General features: G+C 54.6%; 1 protein-coding gene across 3 annotated transcripts in view; it reads left to right on the forward strand.

Moving 5' to 3' along the window:
• The window catches only part of GSG1L (GSG1 like), a 200634-nt gene that overhangs the window by 64198 nt on the left and 120374 nt on the right, over window positions 1-16062 (forward strand). For all 3 annotated transcript variants that reach the window (XM_053920354.1, XM_053920314.1, XM_053920406.1), the window contains exon 2: window positions 3945-3992. In XM_053920354.1, coding sequence (XP_053776329.1) covers window positions 3945-3992 — 48 coding nt within the window. The remainder of the gene's footprint in view (window positions 1-3944; window positions 3993-16062) is intronic.

The raw sequence follows: 16062 nt of genomic DNA on the forward strand, positions 1-16062 counted from the left end.
AAAAGAGAGAGAGAGTAACAAGTGTTGATGAAGATGTGGAGAAACCAGAACGCCCACACACTGCTGGTGGGCGTGTGAAGTGCTGCCCCTCCTTTGGAAAACAGTGTAGCAGTTACCAAAAGTTAAACACAGAATTACCATGTGACCCAGGATTTACTCGCAGGTATCTATCCAAGAGAAATGACACTTGCTCACACACAAACTTGTACCTGAATGTTCATAGATAATCGAAAAGTGGAAATAAACCCGAATGTCCATCACTGACAAGTGGATGAATAAAACATGGTGTGTTTATATACTGGAGAGCTACTCTGCAACAAAAGGGAGCGCGGCCCTGGCACAGGCTACGACACGGGCGACGGCCGTGCAGCGAGAGGGAGGCCGCACCAGGCAAATCCCTAGAGGAGGGAAGTTGGGCAGCGAGCGGTTGCTCAGTGCAGGGAGGGATGGGGGCATGGGGGCTGACGGATAGGCGTGGGTTGTTCTGGGGGGTGATGAAAATGTTCTAAAATTAGTTGTGGTGATGGTCACACAGCTTGGGAATATACTAAGAATACACTAAGAAACTTTTGAATTATGTACTTTAAAAAGGTGAATCACATGTTATGTGAATTATATCTCAATATAACTGTTAAAGAAAAAGAGACGGCAAAATACCCAGCACAAAAATTGTAAATAGCACGGAGGAGCCCAGCGGTGGTGGGAAGACACTGATGTGGGAGCCAGGAGACCTGGTGCTTGGCGACCTCTTCCTCAGGGCCCAGGGCACAGAGCCCAGGGCCGCTGTGCTGTCGTGGGCCCCTAGAAATGTTTAAATTTCTTTTATTTTTAAGATTTTTTTTTTAGATTTTATTTATTTTCAGAGAGAGGGGAGGGGAGAAAGAGAGAGAGAAACATTGATGTGTCAGAGAAACATCGATTGGCTGCCTCTCACACGCCCCCCACTGGGGAGCTGACCCGCAAATCCAGGCCTGTGCCCTGACTGGGAATCGAACCTGTGACCTTTCAGTTTGCAGGCCAGCACTCAATCCACTGTGCCATACCAGCCAGGGCTAATTTCTTTTAAAATCAGAAGAAAAAACTAAACTTTTAGGTGAAGAAAAAATTTAACATATAATGTTAATATATTCATCTTTAGCTAATAAAATTATAAAATATAATTTTTAATTTATTTCATTTTCTATATAGGAGGGGATCCAAAAAGCAGAAGTGCCTAGGGCCCCCTGAAGTCTGAATGCAGCCCTGGGTGCTGGTCTGAATTCGGCCATTAAAATTTTCCCTGTCTGGTTTTGGGAAAACAACATGAACATTAAAGAAATTTAAAATAATCCATTCAAAATCCGTCCACTCTAGCTCATCCCCTATTTTTCATTTTTTTTTAACCCTCCCTTCCAGTTCTCGGCTGTCGGCAAACACCTCTTTCAGCAGGTTCTGATCTCGGTACCACTAACCTGCCGCGTGACTCCGGCTGGTCACTCCGCGGCCCTGGGCCTTGTTTTCTCCTCTGTAGAGGGAGGTGAGGGCTTGCATCTCCGTGTGGAGCCTGGAGAGGAAGCAAGCACGATGGGCCCACAGGAGTGGCACCTACCCACCTGTGGCCTCACGACTGTGGAAGGGATCTTATAAGTAAGAGAGGAGGCTGCCCCTTGGCCTGGCACTCAAGGCCCTTGGTGATCTGGCCTCGCCTTCCTACGCAGCGTCTCCCACCACTCCCCCACATCTGCCTTTGCATTCCATGGGGCTGGAAGGCAGTTCAGGAGCCCAAAGGGCTTCAAGGCACCTTCTTAGAGAACACCTTAGGAAGCTCCAAGCCTACACAAGAGTTCACAGTGCTGGAAGCTTCCAGATCTTTTTCATCCCCTGACTGACGTTGTTTTGTTTTGACTCCAAATCTACCTCCTTGCAGGGGTCAGTGGTAAAATGCTTAAAGCAGGGATTGCAAGCTCACTCTCAAGGTCATCCAGTCTAGTGTCTCAGGGGTGTAAGTGAGGCTCGGGCTGGGGCAGCGGACAGTGGTCGGGACCCCGGAAACCAGAGAGCATGTGCCCCAGCTGGGGCGGGGCAGGCGCCTGCCGCCCCCCCCCCCCCCCCCCCCCGCCCCCTCCCGGCAGCCTGGGGCTGCGGGCGCAGCACAGCCTGCTCTTTTGATTCTGCCAGAGAAACCGGAAGTCTGGGGTCGTAGGCCACAGGTTCCCTATTCTCAGGGTCCTGTGTGGGCCAAACAGAATGTGCTTGTGAGTGGGTGGGTGAGGGCGCCTACTGTGTGCTCCCTTCACAAGAAAGGGCCTGGAGCCTGGACTGGTCTTACTCATCCTCGGTGGCCAGCACAGTGCTGGGCATCAGGGAGGCCTTCGAGGAAAGGCTGAAGAACTGAAGGTTCTTGTAGGCATAATATTTGGATAAAGGCATTCGTTGATTCATTTCCTGTTTGCTCGTTTATTCGCTGTTTACTTGTTCATTCCTATACTCCAACAAATGTTTCCTGAGCACTCGCTATATAGCAGGTGCTACTCTGGGTGAGGGGGTGCAGCGGGAAGAGGTATGGGGAGTGTCAGGGTAGGGATGCTTGGAATGTTAAATGGATTAGTTAGGAAAGGCCCCTGAGAAGGCAGCATTTGCGGAAAGTGATAAAGGAGAGGAAGGACAAACCGCTGAGCCATCTTGGGGAAGAACGCTCTAGACAGAAGTAGCAGAGCATACGAAGGCCCCCAGGCAGGGGTGTGCCTGGCACATTTGCGGATCGGCAAGGAGGCCAAGGTGGCTGGAATGGAGAGAGCCGGCGAGAAGGGGCTCAGAGATGAGGTCTGTGCGGTGATGAGGGGGTCAGATCACACAGGGCTTTGTAGGCCACGGTGAGGATGTGGGTTCTGACTCTGAGTGAGTTGGGAATCATAGGAGGGTCCTGAGCAGAGAAACGACTTCATCTTCGGTTGTAACAGGATCCTTCTGGCCACTGTGTGGATAAGGGTGGGAACAGGGAGGTGCATGCCGAGGCCACGGCCAAACCCACGTGGGAGACGGTGGAGGCGGGCCCATGGAGGTGATGAGGAGTGGTTGGAGCCACAGTTCAGATGTGGAGCAGTGAGAGCAGGAGAAATCAAGGCTTTGGCCAGAGCCCCTGGGAGGCGGGGTCGCCGTTTACGGGGCTGGGCACACACTGAGGACGTGGAGCCTGCCCACCCGGGGCTCACGGCATGTGGGCCATCCACCCAGGAATCACACACACAGGAAGAACTCTAGTGGCTGAGTGCTGTCCAGAAGGCCGACATGCCACAAGAGCTGTAACAGGGGGAAGTGTGTTCTGGCAGGGGGAACAGCCTGTGTGAAGCCCTCACAGTGGGAGGAAACTCGAGGACACAGGAGCTGAGAGGAAGGAGGTGGGGGTGTGGGTGGACAGGCCCCCGGGGGCCAATCCTGGGTCCACATGAACAATGTGGCTTTTACCCTTTGGGAAAAGATCAGGGGGTTTTGAGCACGAGTGTGCATACGTGTGTGTCCGTGTGTGTGAGCATGTGTGTTCGATGTGATCAGAGAGCTGTGTGTTGTGAAAACAGCCCTCTGGCTTCAGTGTGGAGAACAGATTGGACAGAGGCCAGAGTGGAGGCCAGGGGAGCATAAGGGAGCCCAGTGAGGGGCTGTGGCCCTCGTCTTGGTGGGCACGGATGGTGTGGAGGCCGTGGAAAGGGATCCTGGGCCTTGAGGGGATGGGAGTGACAGATCCGGAGTGGGTTGGGAGGTGAGAGAGGAAGTGGCATCTTAGGGAGTTGTTCAGCCCCCACTCCGCAGGGACATTATCTTTCCCCGGAATAAGGGTTAGAGAAAGATGCCACTTGGGTCAGAGACACTCGGGCCCCCTAGGCCACAGGGCTCATGGGAGGGGGAAAGGCAAAAGCCTAGGCGTTCGCTTCATTTCACATTCTGAAAGCCCTTCTTTTCTTTTCAAGGTGAAAAGTGTCGCAGCTTCATTGACCTGGCCCCAGCGTCGGAGAAAGGTAAGTGTGGCACTCGCTGCTCAGGTGTGCAAGCCTTGCTCTCTAGAGACGCGTCCCTGCCCAGGCGGCTGCCGGCAGCCGTGTGAGAGCTTCTGCTTCAGCGAACCTGGCCACAGCGTCCAGGCTCACAAAGCCCCGAGTTTCTCAAGCAGCCGGTGAAGTGGGAGAGGAAGATCATCTTGCCCTCCCTGCCCAGCGGGGCAGTGCTGAGAGCTCTCACACGTCCCTTACTTCCAGGGCACACTGGGACTGGGCAGGAGGAAGGACGTGTGAGGGAGCTGGGGGCAGGCAGGACCTTGCAGGGAGGAAACCTGATGCCCCTTCTCTGTGGTCTCGCGGGTGGGGAGGTCCAGCTACGTGGACACTGCTGTGCAGAGAAGTCTCGCTGGTGTGCAGGGCCCAGTAGCAGGGACTCAGAGCCCACAGCCATACTCAGAGCCACGCCAGGCGGCAGGAGGATGACTCAGAGCAGCCCGAGTGTGGGGGAGGCTCAGCGCTCGGGTTCAGCGGCAAGTAATCGAGATCCGAAATAACTGGCTTCAGGGGAGAAATTTACTTACCTCTCAAAAGTTTGAAAGTTGGCAATCCGGGGAGGCCCTGCTCCACGACGTCCTCAGGAGCCAGGCCCCTGCTGCCCCTCTCCATCACCCCTATGGCCTCTGTCTTCATGGTCTGAGCTGCTGGAGACAGCTCCAGCTGTCACCTCTGCATTCTAGGCAGCAGGAGGGACAGAGGGCAGGGAGAAAGGCACAGCCTGCACATCCACTCTGAGGTTCTCAGAAGTTGCCTCACGCCACCTGCTCGTGTCTCCTTGGCCAGAACTTAGTTGTAAGGCAGGCTGGGAAATGAGGTCTCTATCTTGGGCAATTCTGTACTCAGCTAAAAGTCAGGGGTTTTATTATTGTGGAAGACCAGGAGAATGGATACGGGATGATTCTCTGCCATGGGACCATAGGGTGTGGCCACCTCCCCTCTGCCACCAGGGAGAACATTGGCAAGGAGAGGGCAAGCCCACAGGTGTCCTCGGACAGCCCGGAGATGAGAAGAGAGCTCTGGTTCTGGGAGCTGGGCCGGGAGAACCAGGGCAGAAGTCCAGTCATGTGAATTGCCTCAACGTGGGGGTCCCTAGCGTCTTGGCTCAGGGGAATTTCCTAAGCCCAGGACATGTGGCTCCCCCCCACCCCCAACAATAAGACTGAGCTCGTGGTTTCTGTGTAGGGTCAGGAGGTTCAGGGACCCAGAGGGCTGCGTCTCTGACATCACAGAGGCTGGTGATGTTTCTGTCTCGCAGACACCGTGTCCTTGGAGAGCTGCAGCCAAGCGGCAGTTGGTGAGACCAAGGGACATGTGACAGGGAACTCACAGGGCCCTCGGGCCCCCTCTAAGCAAGCTTTGGGCAGTGAGGGCGGCCTCCTGTTTCCTTGGTTTCCCCATGGCTGTGTCTCCTTTAGTTGCTCCAAGCAGCCTCCCTAAAGTCTTAGGCTGAGCCTCTCCGGTCCTGGCTTCCAAACTGAGGTCTCTGGGAAGCACTACGAATTTGCCTGCTGATAAATGGCTGGTGTTTACTGAACAGTTACTATGTGCCAGGCACTGTTTTACCTGAGAAACCTCCCCACAGCCTGTGAGGGAGGGGCTGACATTCTCACCCCACTTGACAGATGAGGAAACCGGGGCTTAGAGACATTAAGCAATTTAAGTCTCACATCTCACAAGGGGCAGAGCCCACGCTCCGCACTCCTCTGTTGTACTGTGTCTTAGAAGCCGCTACCCGGAGGCAGCCCTCCAGATGCTCACCCCACCACCCCCAGGGCCGTGGAGTTCCAGGGTCAACTCACCTCCAAGTCTGGCTTCCAGGGAGCAGGGCCCGGGTGTGCACACACATGTATCAATGCCAAGCGTGTGCGTCCATGTGCAGGTGCTCCTGGGAGAATGCTGTGCGTCTCCTGTGTGCACAAGTTCTTGCTGATGGGTGAGCATGTGTGAGCATGGAGGCATGGGCATGTGTGCAAATGTGTGTGCATGTGTGCCACGTGAGCATGTGGGCAGGTGTGTGTGTTCAAGTGTGAGCGTGTGTGGATGTGCACACATGCTAGTGGCTGCGTGCACATGTGTGTTATTGTGTGTGGACAGGTGTGCACCTGTGTGCCGGGTGCAGGGACAGATGGAGTGCTGTGCCTCCTTCTGGAAACACCAGACCTTTAGTCCTGCTTCTTCAGCGAGGACCGAGGGCCCCCCGAGAAGGTGGATCTTCCTGTTTTATTGGCCCCGTGATTTTACTGTCAGGGTTGTTTGGTGGCCACGCTGAGGACCTTTGGCCATATCTGTAAAATGTTTATGGGGAGGCTGAGTGGGCTGGCTTTGCCCCCAAGTTGTAGGACGATTTTCATGCACTCGCTGCCTCTCAAGCACTCTAGCTCTCCTGGGGTCGGGGGGCTCGCTGGTGGCAGCCCCAGTGGCCTCTCCCCAGACCCCCCAGCCCGGCCCTCCTGGAGGCACCTGTGATAGTGAGACCCTCACCACACTGTCCATTCCACGGATGAGGGGCCCAAGCTGCAGAGATGAGTGACTTGTTCAGGGCCACACAGGAGTTGGGGCCGATGGCTGGTGGAAGAACATTCATCTACCAAATTCTCCCGCTGCACCTGCTCGCACAGTGACTTCCCTCCTGGTCTGCAGAGTAGGGTGAGAAGGATGGCGCAGGCGCACTGGCTCCATGCAATGCTTACTGTGCACCAGGCACGTTCTGAGAGCTCCACATGCGGCAACTCGTTTAATCCCCAGTTTACAGTTGAGGAAACTGAGGCAGAGGGCATGTGCTGCCACACCTGGGCCTGATCACAGGCTTCAAGGATGGCTGGCAGCTGCTTGTGCTAGAACTGGCCCAGCTAGATTTTGGGGGGATGTGTGATTGGGACTCACTAATGGTATATGCTGTTCCCTCTGCCTGAACTGCTTGTCAAGATCTCCCCTGGTAACGGTCACCTGCAAGTGACCCGTTAAATGTCTGGGTAAGGTAGCAAACTTTCATTCCTTCGCCAGACCCCAGTAGAGCACGCTCTGTGTGCCGCCATTTTTCACCCCTGAACACCAACGGAGTGGCAAGCCCTGGGCTGGGCCTTGGGGAGCAAGGGTGGGTGAGGTGGAAGGGCTGCCCTGCAGAGGCAGGAGACAGCCGAGCAAACAGGGTCCGACCTGGCGGAAGTGCTCCTCCGGCCGTGGGCAGAGATGCCCGCTTGCTGGACCAGGCTGCACCTCAGACCCCTGCTCAGAGTCCATGGAGGTGTTCAGTTTCCTCCCATCGCTACGTCAACCGGATTCCCCAGCAAAGATTTGTACCCGGTCGTTTGTCATGGTGTGAAGTTCCCAGTTCCAAAGCCCCAGGTGGGAGCTTGCCCTCACAGGTAGATGGGCTCTCGCTGTGAGCGAACGAAGAGTGAGTGGGAGGTCGAATGAACAAGCCGCGCCTCGCACGGTTCAGGTTCACTGTCAAGGCTGCACTGGAACCTCCCCATTGCGATTCCTCAGTGCCCAGTCATACCCGGTGGAGACCTCAGGGCACCGAGAAAGAACAGTGCACGACCTCTCCCAGAGGTGCAGATGTCAAGCAAAAGAAGCCAGATTCAAAAGAACACATACTATGTGATTCCATTTCTATAAAACTGGAAACCAGGCAAAACGAGTCTCTACTGTTAGGAGCCAGGACAGTGGCCATCCTCGAAGAGTGGGCGGGACCGAAGGGGAGCCCGCGGAGGCCCTGGCGGCTGCCAACAATCGGTTCCTTGGTGTGGGTGCTGGCCACACAGCTGCGCTCAGTCTGTGCGGTCTCCCCGGCCGCACACTGGCCATGCACGCACTTTTCTGTATCTGTGGGAGACGTCAATGGAAAGTAAAACGAAACTTCCCATACCGAAGTCTTAATTATCTGTCTAGAATGAAGATCCAACTACAGCCGACTCCTGCTTAAAATCCTCTCGGGGCTCCCACTCACACGGGAGGTTTTAGCGCGGCGGTCACAGTCCCCTGAGACCCAGGGCCTGCTTGCTGTTTTCACCCCACCTTCCGCAACCCGAGACGCGGCCTTGTGCACCAGCCCGGCCTCCATACTTGCACACACTCCCCCACACTCTCCGTCATCTCTCAGGCCTCCGTGCCTTTGTGTGCGCTCTTCCCTCTGCCTGAAATACCTTTACGTCCTGTTGGCCTTGCAAGCTTCTGTTTATCCTCTAAAACCCAACTTAGACGTGACCTCTCCGAAATGCCACCCTGAGCCCCGGAAGTACCCGCTGTGCCTGGCGCTGTCAGCACCCTCACACTGCATTGAGGCCATCGCGTCCAGCAGACTGGACCCTCCTTGAGGACAGGCACCGGCTCTTGTCCTTCCTGTGGCTCCCCTGCCCAAGACGGGGTTGGCACACTGCAAGAATTTAGTAAAGGTTTATTGAATGAGTGAATGAATGAATGAATGAATGAGGACCAGGGGCCACGTTACAGACACTGGGTAGCCCATTTGGGTTCAAAATCCTGGATCCTGTCCTTAGAAGCCACCTACCTGAGCTGAGCTGGGTTTTAAGTCCTCCCTCTACCTTGCCCCTGTTTCCCAGCAAGCTGGGATCTGGCAGCCACCAGCTGGCAATTTTTGTGGAACAATCTCCAAAGCTTGTAGGTTTCATTTGTTTGATATTTCAGTGCTGTGTAACGACGTGGTGGCTCCGTGGCCACAATCCTGAGTCTTGCCTGAGTCATTTCTCACTTCAGTTCCTATAATAGTCTCTTGTTGGTTCCCTCAACCTCTCTCTGTTCTCCCTCTGAAATCTATTTACAGTTCTGCTGCTCACTTAGTTTATTTAGTGCACTTCATTGATTTATGTCATAGAACTGAAACGTGCATAGATCAGAACACTCTGAGCAGGGACGGGAGACGGGATCAGCTCCCACAGCCGCCCAAACTCAGACATGGGAGCTGAGTGGGTCAGCCCGCTGGCTGCAGCCCAGACATGCTGGGTGGTCAGTGCAGCCTGTGCCTGTGCATTAATTCTGGGTGGTTTTTTACCCCGGGCTGTCTGGGGAACTATCAGCTCTCACAAACCAACCCACAGGTCCTGCCTCTGCAAAGTCCTCTCTCGCCTGCAGACTGAGTCAGTCACTCCCGCTCTGTGCTCCCAAGTCGCCGAGTACATACATACCTGTGGACCCGGGACTGACAAAACGGGGGCTCAGGTTCTCCCATCCCAATGACACACATGCTGCAGGACGCAAAGAGGCAGGAGGCCGGCCAAAGTGGTTCACAGGTGATTATTCCTTCTCACCTGCTGTTCCCAGACAGTATCAAGATAATTCTTGCAGCCTCTGGCTGAGGGTGGCAACTGTCAATCGTCCGAATGGCTCTGGCCCGTCTGTGGAGGCAGCAGGGCTCTGGGACCCTCCTACAGATGGAGATCACTCCCTGGCCATTCTCAATAACCTCCTAACAAGGGCTGCCTCGCTGGGTGCCGTTTAATTCTTGCAGGCAGGACAGGCTGCGGCCTTACTTTCGGGAACAGGCCGCGGTGACCTCCGGCCACCTTGCCTCAGCCCAGTGGTCAGCATCCCCGTGCCAAGCTGTGTGCCAGGAGCTAGGACAGTGAGGAAAATCACCTGCAGCTTCTGCTCTGGAGAGGCCTCCTGATGGGGGACACACAGGGAGGAAAAGAGTCACTTCTGTGAATCGGGGGCACAGCCTGAGTGGATAGAGGACGCTGGAAGGAATGACGACAGTCTGACAGGCCTGTGCTGGGGGCCAGCTGGGGCAGGTTCTGAAGGAGGAGTGGCATTCCTTCTTGTCCAGCAGGGGCCCCCAGGCAGGTCATTCCTGGAGAATGAATGACATGTGCAAAAGAGTGAGACCCAGTGTCCTGAGTGCCTGGCACCTGGCTGATGCACAATGAACGTTTGCTGAGTGAATGAAGAGTAGAAGGATGGTAGAGCCCAGAGAGGTCAGGTGCCTTGCTCAAGATCACACAGCAAGTTTAGGTTAGAGTCAGTCTCCAGGCTCCTGAAGTCTTTTAAGCAGCACCCGTCCACCCTGCCAACCCCACCCACCCTTTCTCATCCCACACTTCCATCCAAACCTCCCTCCAGCCTCATTTCTCCAGCATCGCACGCCGTCCTCCCACCCCCCTCATTCTGAAGCGCTGGTTCTGCCACTTGGTTCTGAAAGTGCGGCTCCCTCTAATTATGTGCTCTTGTTGAAGGTGATTGGACCCCTGTGCCTGGTGGAGGGCTGCTCCTGGAGATCACAACATCTCGTAATTGCTGCAGTTGCTCTAATTCCAATTATTTAAGATCATCTTTCCAAGTAATTAGGTGTCTGGGTGGTGTCACCTGCGCACTCTCAGGCAGCGTCCTATCAACCCCAAGCGCTGGCCAGCTTTCCTGTTTCATAATTGGAAACAGTTTCTCCACGGTGAGACGACTGCTAAGTGTAAACAGGGCTAATTTAAGTTTCTAAGTGACTCTGTGGTCTTATCATACTTTGGTGGGAGAAATGACCTCTTACACTTAGATCCAGTCATTTTTGTCTGGGTAGAGGAGGTTCCAGCAGTGCTGGGGGCAGAGTCTTGCTAAGCTACACCAGGTCGGAGGGATTCGAAGGGGGGCTCCTTCCCACGTCCCAGGGAAGTCTGTCCAGGCGTGGGCTGGCTCCCTCTGGGCTTCTCCCCAGACTGGGATTTCAACGAGACCCTTCCATGTGGCCCAGGCCCTGCACTTACTAAAAGCCCTCACTTGACACGTGTTGATTCTTTCAAATGAAGTTAGACACGCAGCTACAAACCTGGCTCGCCACGTGCAGCTGCACAGGACACCAGCTGTGAGACTCCGGGGCTGGGGATTCCTTCTGTGCTGTGTGGACGGCCGAGGGCTGGGCAGCGCACGTCCCGCACAGCTGCAGGCGGGGCCAGGGGTGCGCAGGCGGGCTTACAGAGGACACACTCCCCACACAAGTCTGCACCCGCTCCTCGTGGCGGAGCCGTGCACACTGCCTGTGATGAGCTGGGAGTTGGAAACCCTATTTTGTCATATTTCCTTCTTTTAATTGATATAACTTGATTGGTATAATTACAAAGAGTGAGAAGTGCAGCTTTTAAATGTTCTATGACTCTCAAGAAAGGCAGACCTCTGTGCGACCCGTATCTCCGTCACCACACAGAACCGGGGCCAGCTTCGTGGGCCCGTGACCTGGACGGTCCCAGTGGGTCCCGTGTGTGGAGGGGCCCTACTTGTGCTTTAATGCTCTTTGTCACTGTTTTGAAATTCTTAATACTTTTTTTAAACAAAGGGCCCTGCATTTTCATTGTGCGCTGACTTCTCAGCTTGGGCTGTGCGTTGCACACACACCTCGCCCTATGTCATCACTCACTCTTTCTTCTTACACTGATTCCTTGAAAGTCCCGTTGCTTCAGCCCCATCCTGAGCAATGACGTCTGTCGACCCATGGCTTTGGCGTGCCAGATTATTTTTTCCAAGTTGCTTTAAAATAAATAATAATAATTCCCCCAACTTATTTCTGTTTTGCCAATGTGCCAGACCCAGCCGACCCCTCCGGGTTGATGAGGCTCGTGCTGCTGTTATACTGTGTTATGGGGCGGGGGCTGAGATGCAAGACCATGTGGGTAGTCAGTGGCAGAGCTGGGTTGGACCCTGGGCAGGTGGGCTGCAGAGTCCCTGTGCTTCATGTTCCACTTCCTGCCGCCAAGTGAGCTATTCAGATAGAGAAGAACCCAAAGGGAGCCATGGCTGGGGCAGGACTGAAATCTAGCGGAAGGAAGGAAGATGTAAGTGCTGGCCCTGAGGGGCTGGGAGGGAGAAAGGGCCGGCACACTGTGTGGGATCTCACTTGTGAGTCTCCAAGGCCCTCAGGCCTCATACCCCTTCTCCCTGTTCCCCTCCTGTCACTCGTCCAGTTCCAAGATGGGAGTCTCACCCTCATGCATAGGCCGTCAGGTTGCAAGGGCTCAGAGAACTGGTTCCAGCTGGTCCATTGTGCAGATAATGAAACCAAGGCCCCAGGGAAAAAGCTCTTTGTGGCTGTCATGGGCTGAGCCTAGTGAGTGTGCCTACTGCATACCACCAGTCCCTAAGAAATGGGGCCCCTGCTCTTGGGCAGCCTTCGAGCCCAACCCTGGCAATAGAGCAAGCACTCACTGAGTACCTGCTGTATACCAGTCCCTTTCAGGCATATTATGCCATTTATTCCCTCAACAGCCTGTGACTTCGGTATTATTTTTCCCCTTTTTCAGGCCGGGAAACTGAGTCTCAGACAGGTTAGGGGACTTCCTCCAGGTCCAGGTGGTGGCAGAGCTGGGGTTTGAACACAGCTTCTGAGCGTGGTTAAAGCACAGCACAGCTCTGCCTTGCCAGCCATGGGACCCCAGGCTCGCTGTCCACCCTCTTTAACACTCCCTCTCATCCCCCGTAAAAGGGGATAATAGCAGCCGCTTTGTGGATCCTTCCCAGTGAGATGAAATGATCCGTGTGAGGATTAGCCCAGGGTTTGGCGCAATTGACTCCAGCCTGAGCGCTGCGTTGTATTTCCCCGGTCTCCTCGTTTTGGCTCAGCCAACTAGAAAGCTATCTTGGAAAGTAACTCAATTGTGTTTACTTCTACTGACTGACATTCAACTAACCTCCATTGAATAATGCACAGAATTCCATTCACGGCGATATATCTCCACACCCTTGTTTCATTTAATTCTTTCAACCCTTGTTTCATTTAATTCTTTCAACAGAGATAAGGTGCTCTTATCTCTGGTTTACACCCAAGGAAACAGATTCAGAGAAGTTGAGCTACTTTCCTGTGGTCACACGGCAAAGCCCCGTGCTATTTCTGCCATACCTCTCGGGTCTTTCCACCACGTGTGGTGCCTTCCGGTCTCTCTTCTGCTTCTCAGGCCGAGGAAATTCTTTGGCTGGCTTGGCTGCGTGTTCGGACCCAGTTAGGCGGCTCCGTGGGCCCACAGCTGTCAGGGGCTGCACGGGGCAGAGTAATGCGGCAGCTGAGGCTTCCCGCGGCTACTCCGCTCCCTGCACCCTCTGCCCCTCATGCATCCCATCTGCCGGCTCCTGCAGGCTCATCATTTGCAGCCATCTGGCAGGCTCCCTGGAGGCTCTGTGAAGTCTTAGATGGAACACAGGAGCCCCCAAACATGCCGCCTTCAGTCTGCATGAGGAGCAGAGGGGCTCAAGCCCCTGATGGAGCCTGAGACCCTACCCACGCCTGGAAGCCACCAGAAACCACAAACTCGAGACAGAGGCCCTTTCCAACACATGTTCCTAGAGGGCTGAAGCCCCCACCCCAATTTGCGGCCCAGGAATAGGCTCCTGCAGGCCTGACTGTGCACGGCTTGGCTCTGCTTAGGCTCTCACCTGACATTTCAATTGAGTTTAAAAAGTCCTGCGTCTCTTGGCGAGGATGCCCTGGCCCCTGATTGTTGTCGGAATCTCTGGCCTCTCGCGCTTCTGATGTTCAGCACGTTTTGCCGAAAGGCCTGGTGTGGAGCGTGGCGGAGGCGGTGCTTCTGGAGGCAGGAGGAGGGCAGTGGCTTCTCCAAAGCTTGTGTCTATCTTCTCAGTTCATCACGCACCCCTTCCTGGGCGCATCGCTGGTGGCAGGGGCAGAGGCCACTGGTTGTATTCATTAATTTTAATTAAAAAAATGGTTTCGGTACCAGCTTTATTAAGACATAATTCACTTAGCATACAATTGGCCCACTTAAGTCCACAGTGCCATGGTTTCCAGATCGTTCACAGAGTTACGCAACCGTGACCGTTACCAGTGAGAGAACACTTTCCTCGCCCCGAAGAGAAACCTGCTGCCTTAGCGGCCGCCCCTCAGTCCTCCTGACCCCGCAGACCCACGCAGCCACCAGCCTTCTTCCTGTCTTTGTAGCCTTGCCGACGGACACAAATTCTGGACGCGTATAAGGAGCAACGTGACTGCCTTTCCCACATGGCAAATGTTTTCATGGTTCACCCACATTGTAGCACTTATCAGTGTTTCATTTCTTTTTGTTACTTTTCAAGTCTTCACCCGAGGTTATGCTTAGTGATTTGAGAGAGAGGGAGGGGCATCAATGTCACAGAGAAGCAGCAATCGGGTGCCTCTCGTATGTGCCTCGAGTGGGAATCAAACCCACAGCCTCTTGGCCCACAGGACGATGCTCCAAGCGACTGAGCCACCTGTCCAGGGCTAGCATTTCAACTCTTTTTTATTGCCAAATACTATTTCATTGTGTGGATGTACCACATTTTTGTTTATCTACTATTTATGGAACCTTTTTAAGAGTTGGGAAATATAGAACGATTCAGAAAAGGATATAAAATATAAATATATAGCACAACAAATTATTGTAAACCCAAAACTTCACCACCATTGGGGTCAAGAAAGACCTCGCCGGCCCTGTGTGTCCCTGCCTGAGCACCACCGACTCCCGCTCCCAGAGGAGAGGACTCACTGCCTGCTTGTGTGAACCGCAGCGCCCAGCTAAGCACGCCTCCCCTTTTGTAAATGAAGTTTTATTGGAACATTGCCCCACCCGTCCCCAGACGTGAGTCCGCGGCTGCGTTCATGAACCAACCGCTGAGTGGCGCCGAGCGCTGTGACAGAGACCAGTGGCCACAGAATGTAGGGTGTTCATTTCCTCCTCCGTACCGTACAGAAAAGGTTGGCGGCCCTGCTTCATAGTTTACTACCAAGCGTGTAAACCCAAACACGGTAAATTTGCTTGTTTTTTAACTTTCTACAGAAATGTAATCACACGGGGTACTTTTTTGTATCTGGCTTCTCTGTTCGTCGTTCTTCTGTGGGTCGCTGTCTTAATCTGGGCTGCTGTAACGGAATACCACGGACCGGGGCCTTATACACAACAGAAACTTATTTCTCAGAGTCCTGGAAGCTGGAAGTCAGATCAGGGCGCTGGCAGATCTGGTGTCTGCTTCATGGACTCACTCTGGCGCCAGGGAGCTCCCTGGGGTCTCTTTCCTAAAGTCACTAATCCCATTGTAGAGGGCGCTGAGGCTCCACCTCCATCTCCCAAATGCCCCACCCCCAAATGCCCCCACCTGGGGGGTCAGACCTGGGGGAGGGGCGCGCACTCAGCCTGAAGCGGTCCTGCGGCAGCGGCAGCGGTTTGCTGATTCCCGCAGGGGCCTGTCCTCTGGGAACCCCTGGCAAACACTCCCTGGGAACCCCTGCTGCTGCCCTGTGCTGGGTGCAGGGCAGCCCCTGAGGCCTGCCACTCTCCCCGGGAGTCGGGGTGATTTCCGCTTTAAGATTTCCCGGTCTGTGACTCTCTCCCTTGCAGCGCAGTGTGTGTGTTGGGGAGCGTGCAGGGGCCCACTTCCGTGATCCACTGAGGCCTCCGTGTCCCTTTGCTTTTCCGCGTCGCTAACACTAGCTGCTGTAACAAAGAAACCCCCCGATCTCCGTGGCTTTCCATGATAAAAATGGACTCTCTGCTCTCATGAAGTCCAGCGCCGGAGCTCCTGCGGCAGGTACCTTCCGCGCATTCACCCGGAGACCCAGGCCCTCCCCTGGCAGGACATCTGAGTCTTTGCTGCTCAGCAGAGGCTGGGGGAGCAGGGAGAGTGGAGGATGATGTGGGAGGCCCCCAGGGGCCTGGCTGGCTTCATTTCCACCCGCGCTCCTTTGGCCAGAACTCAGTCATATATATGGCTGCATGGGGAGATGTAGTTTAACTCTGTGCCCGTGAAGGGAAGGAAACGGGCTTTGGTGACATATGGAAGTCTCCGCCACATGCTCTGACTTCCCCTCCTTTGTTCCCCAGGCCAGGGGAGCTTTTTTCAGCAGGGATGTGGGGGGTGAGGAGGCAGAAGGGAGGTGGCCCAGACTTTCCTCTCTTCTAAATTCAGTATTTACAGCAAAAACTGTAGCTTTTAAACTTAAAAGTCCAGACTTCCATAACTCAAAGCCTTGCTTCTGTGGCCCGAGAGCTGGCCCCGCCTTCCACTGCGTGGCCCTCTTCTGCAGCCTTGCGCACGGGTGGCGAGGGAGGAGGGGCTCAGGAGGCTGAAC

Source organism: Desmodus rotundus, chromosome 1 (genome assembly GCF_022682495.2).
Source record: "Desmodus rotundus isolate HL8 chromosome 1, HLdesRot8A.1, whole genome shotgun sequence".
NCBI classification, from domain to species: domain Eukaryota; kingdom Metazoa; phylum Chordata; class Mammalia; order Chiroptera; family Phyllostomidae; genus Desmodus; species Desmodus rotundus.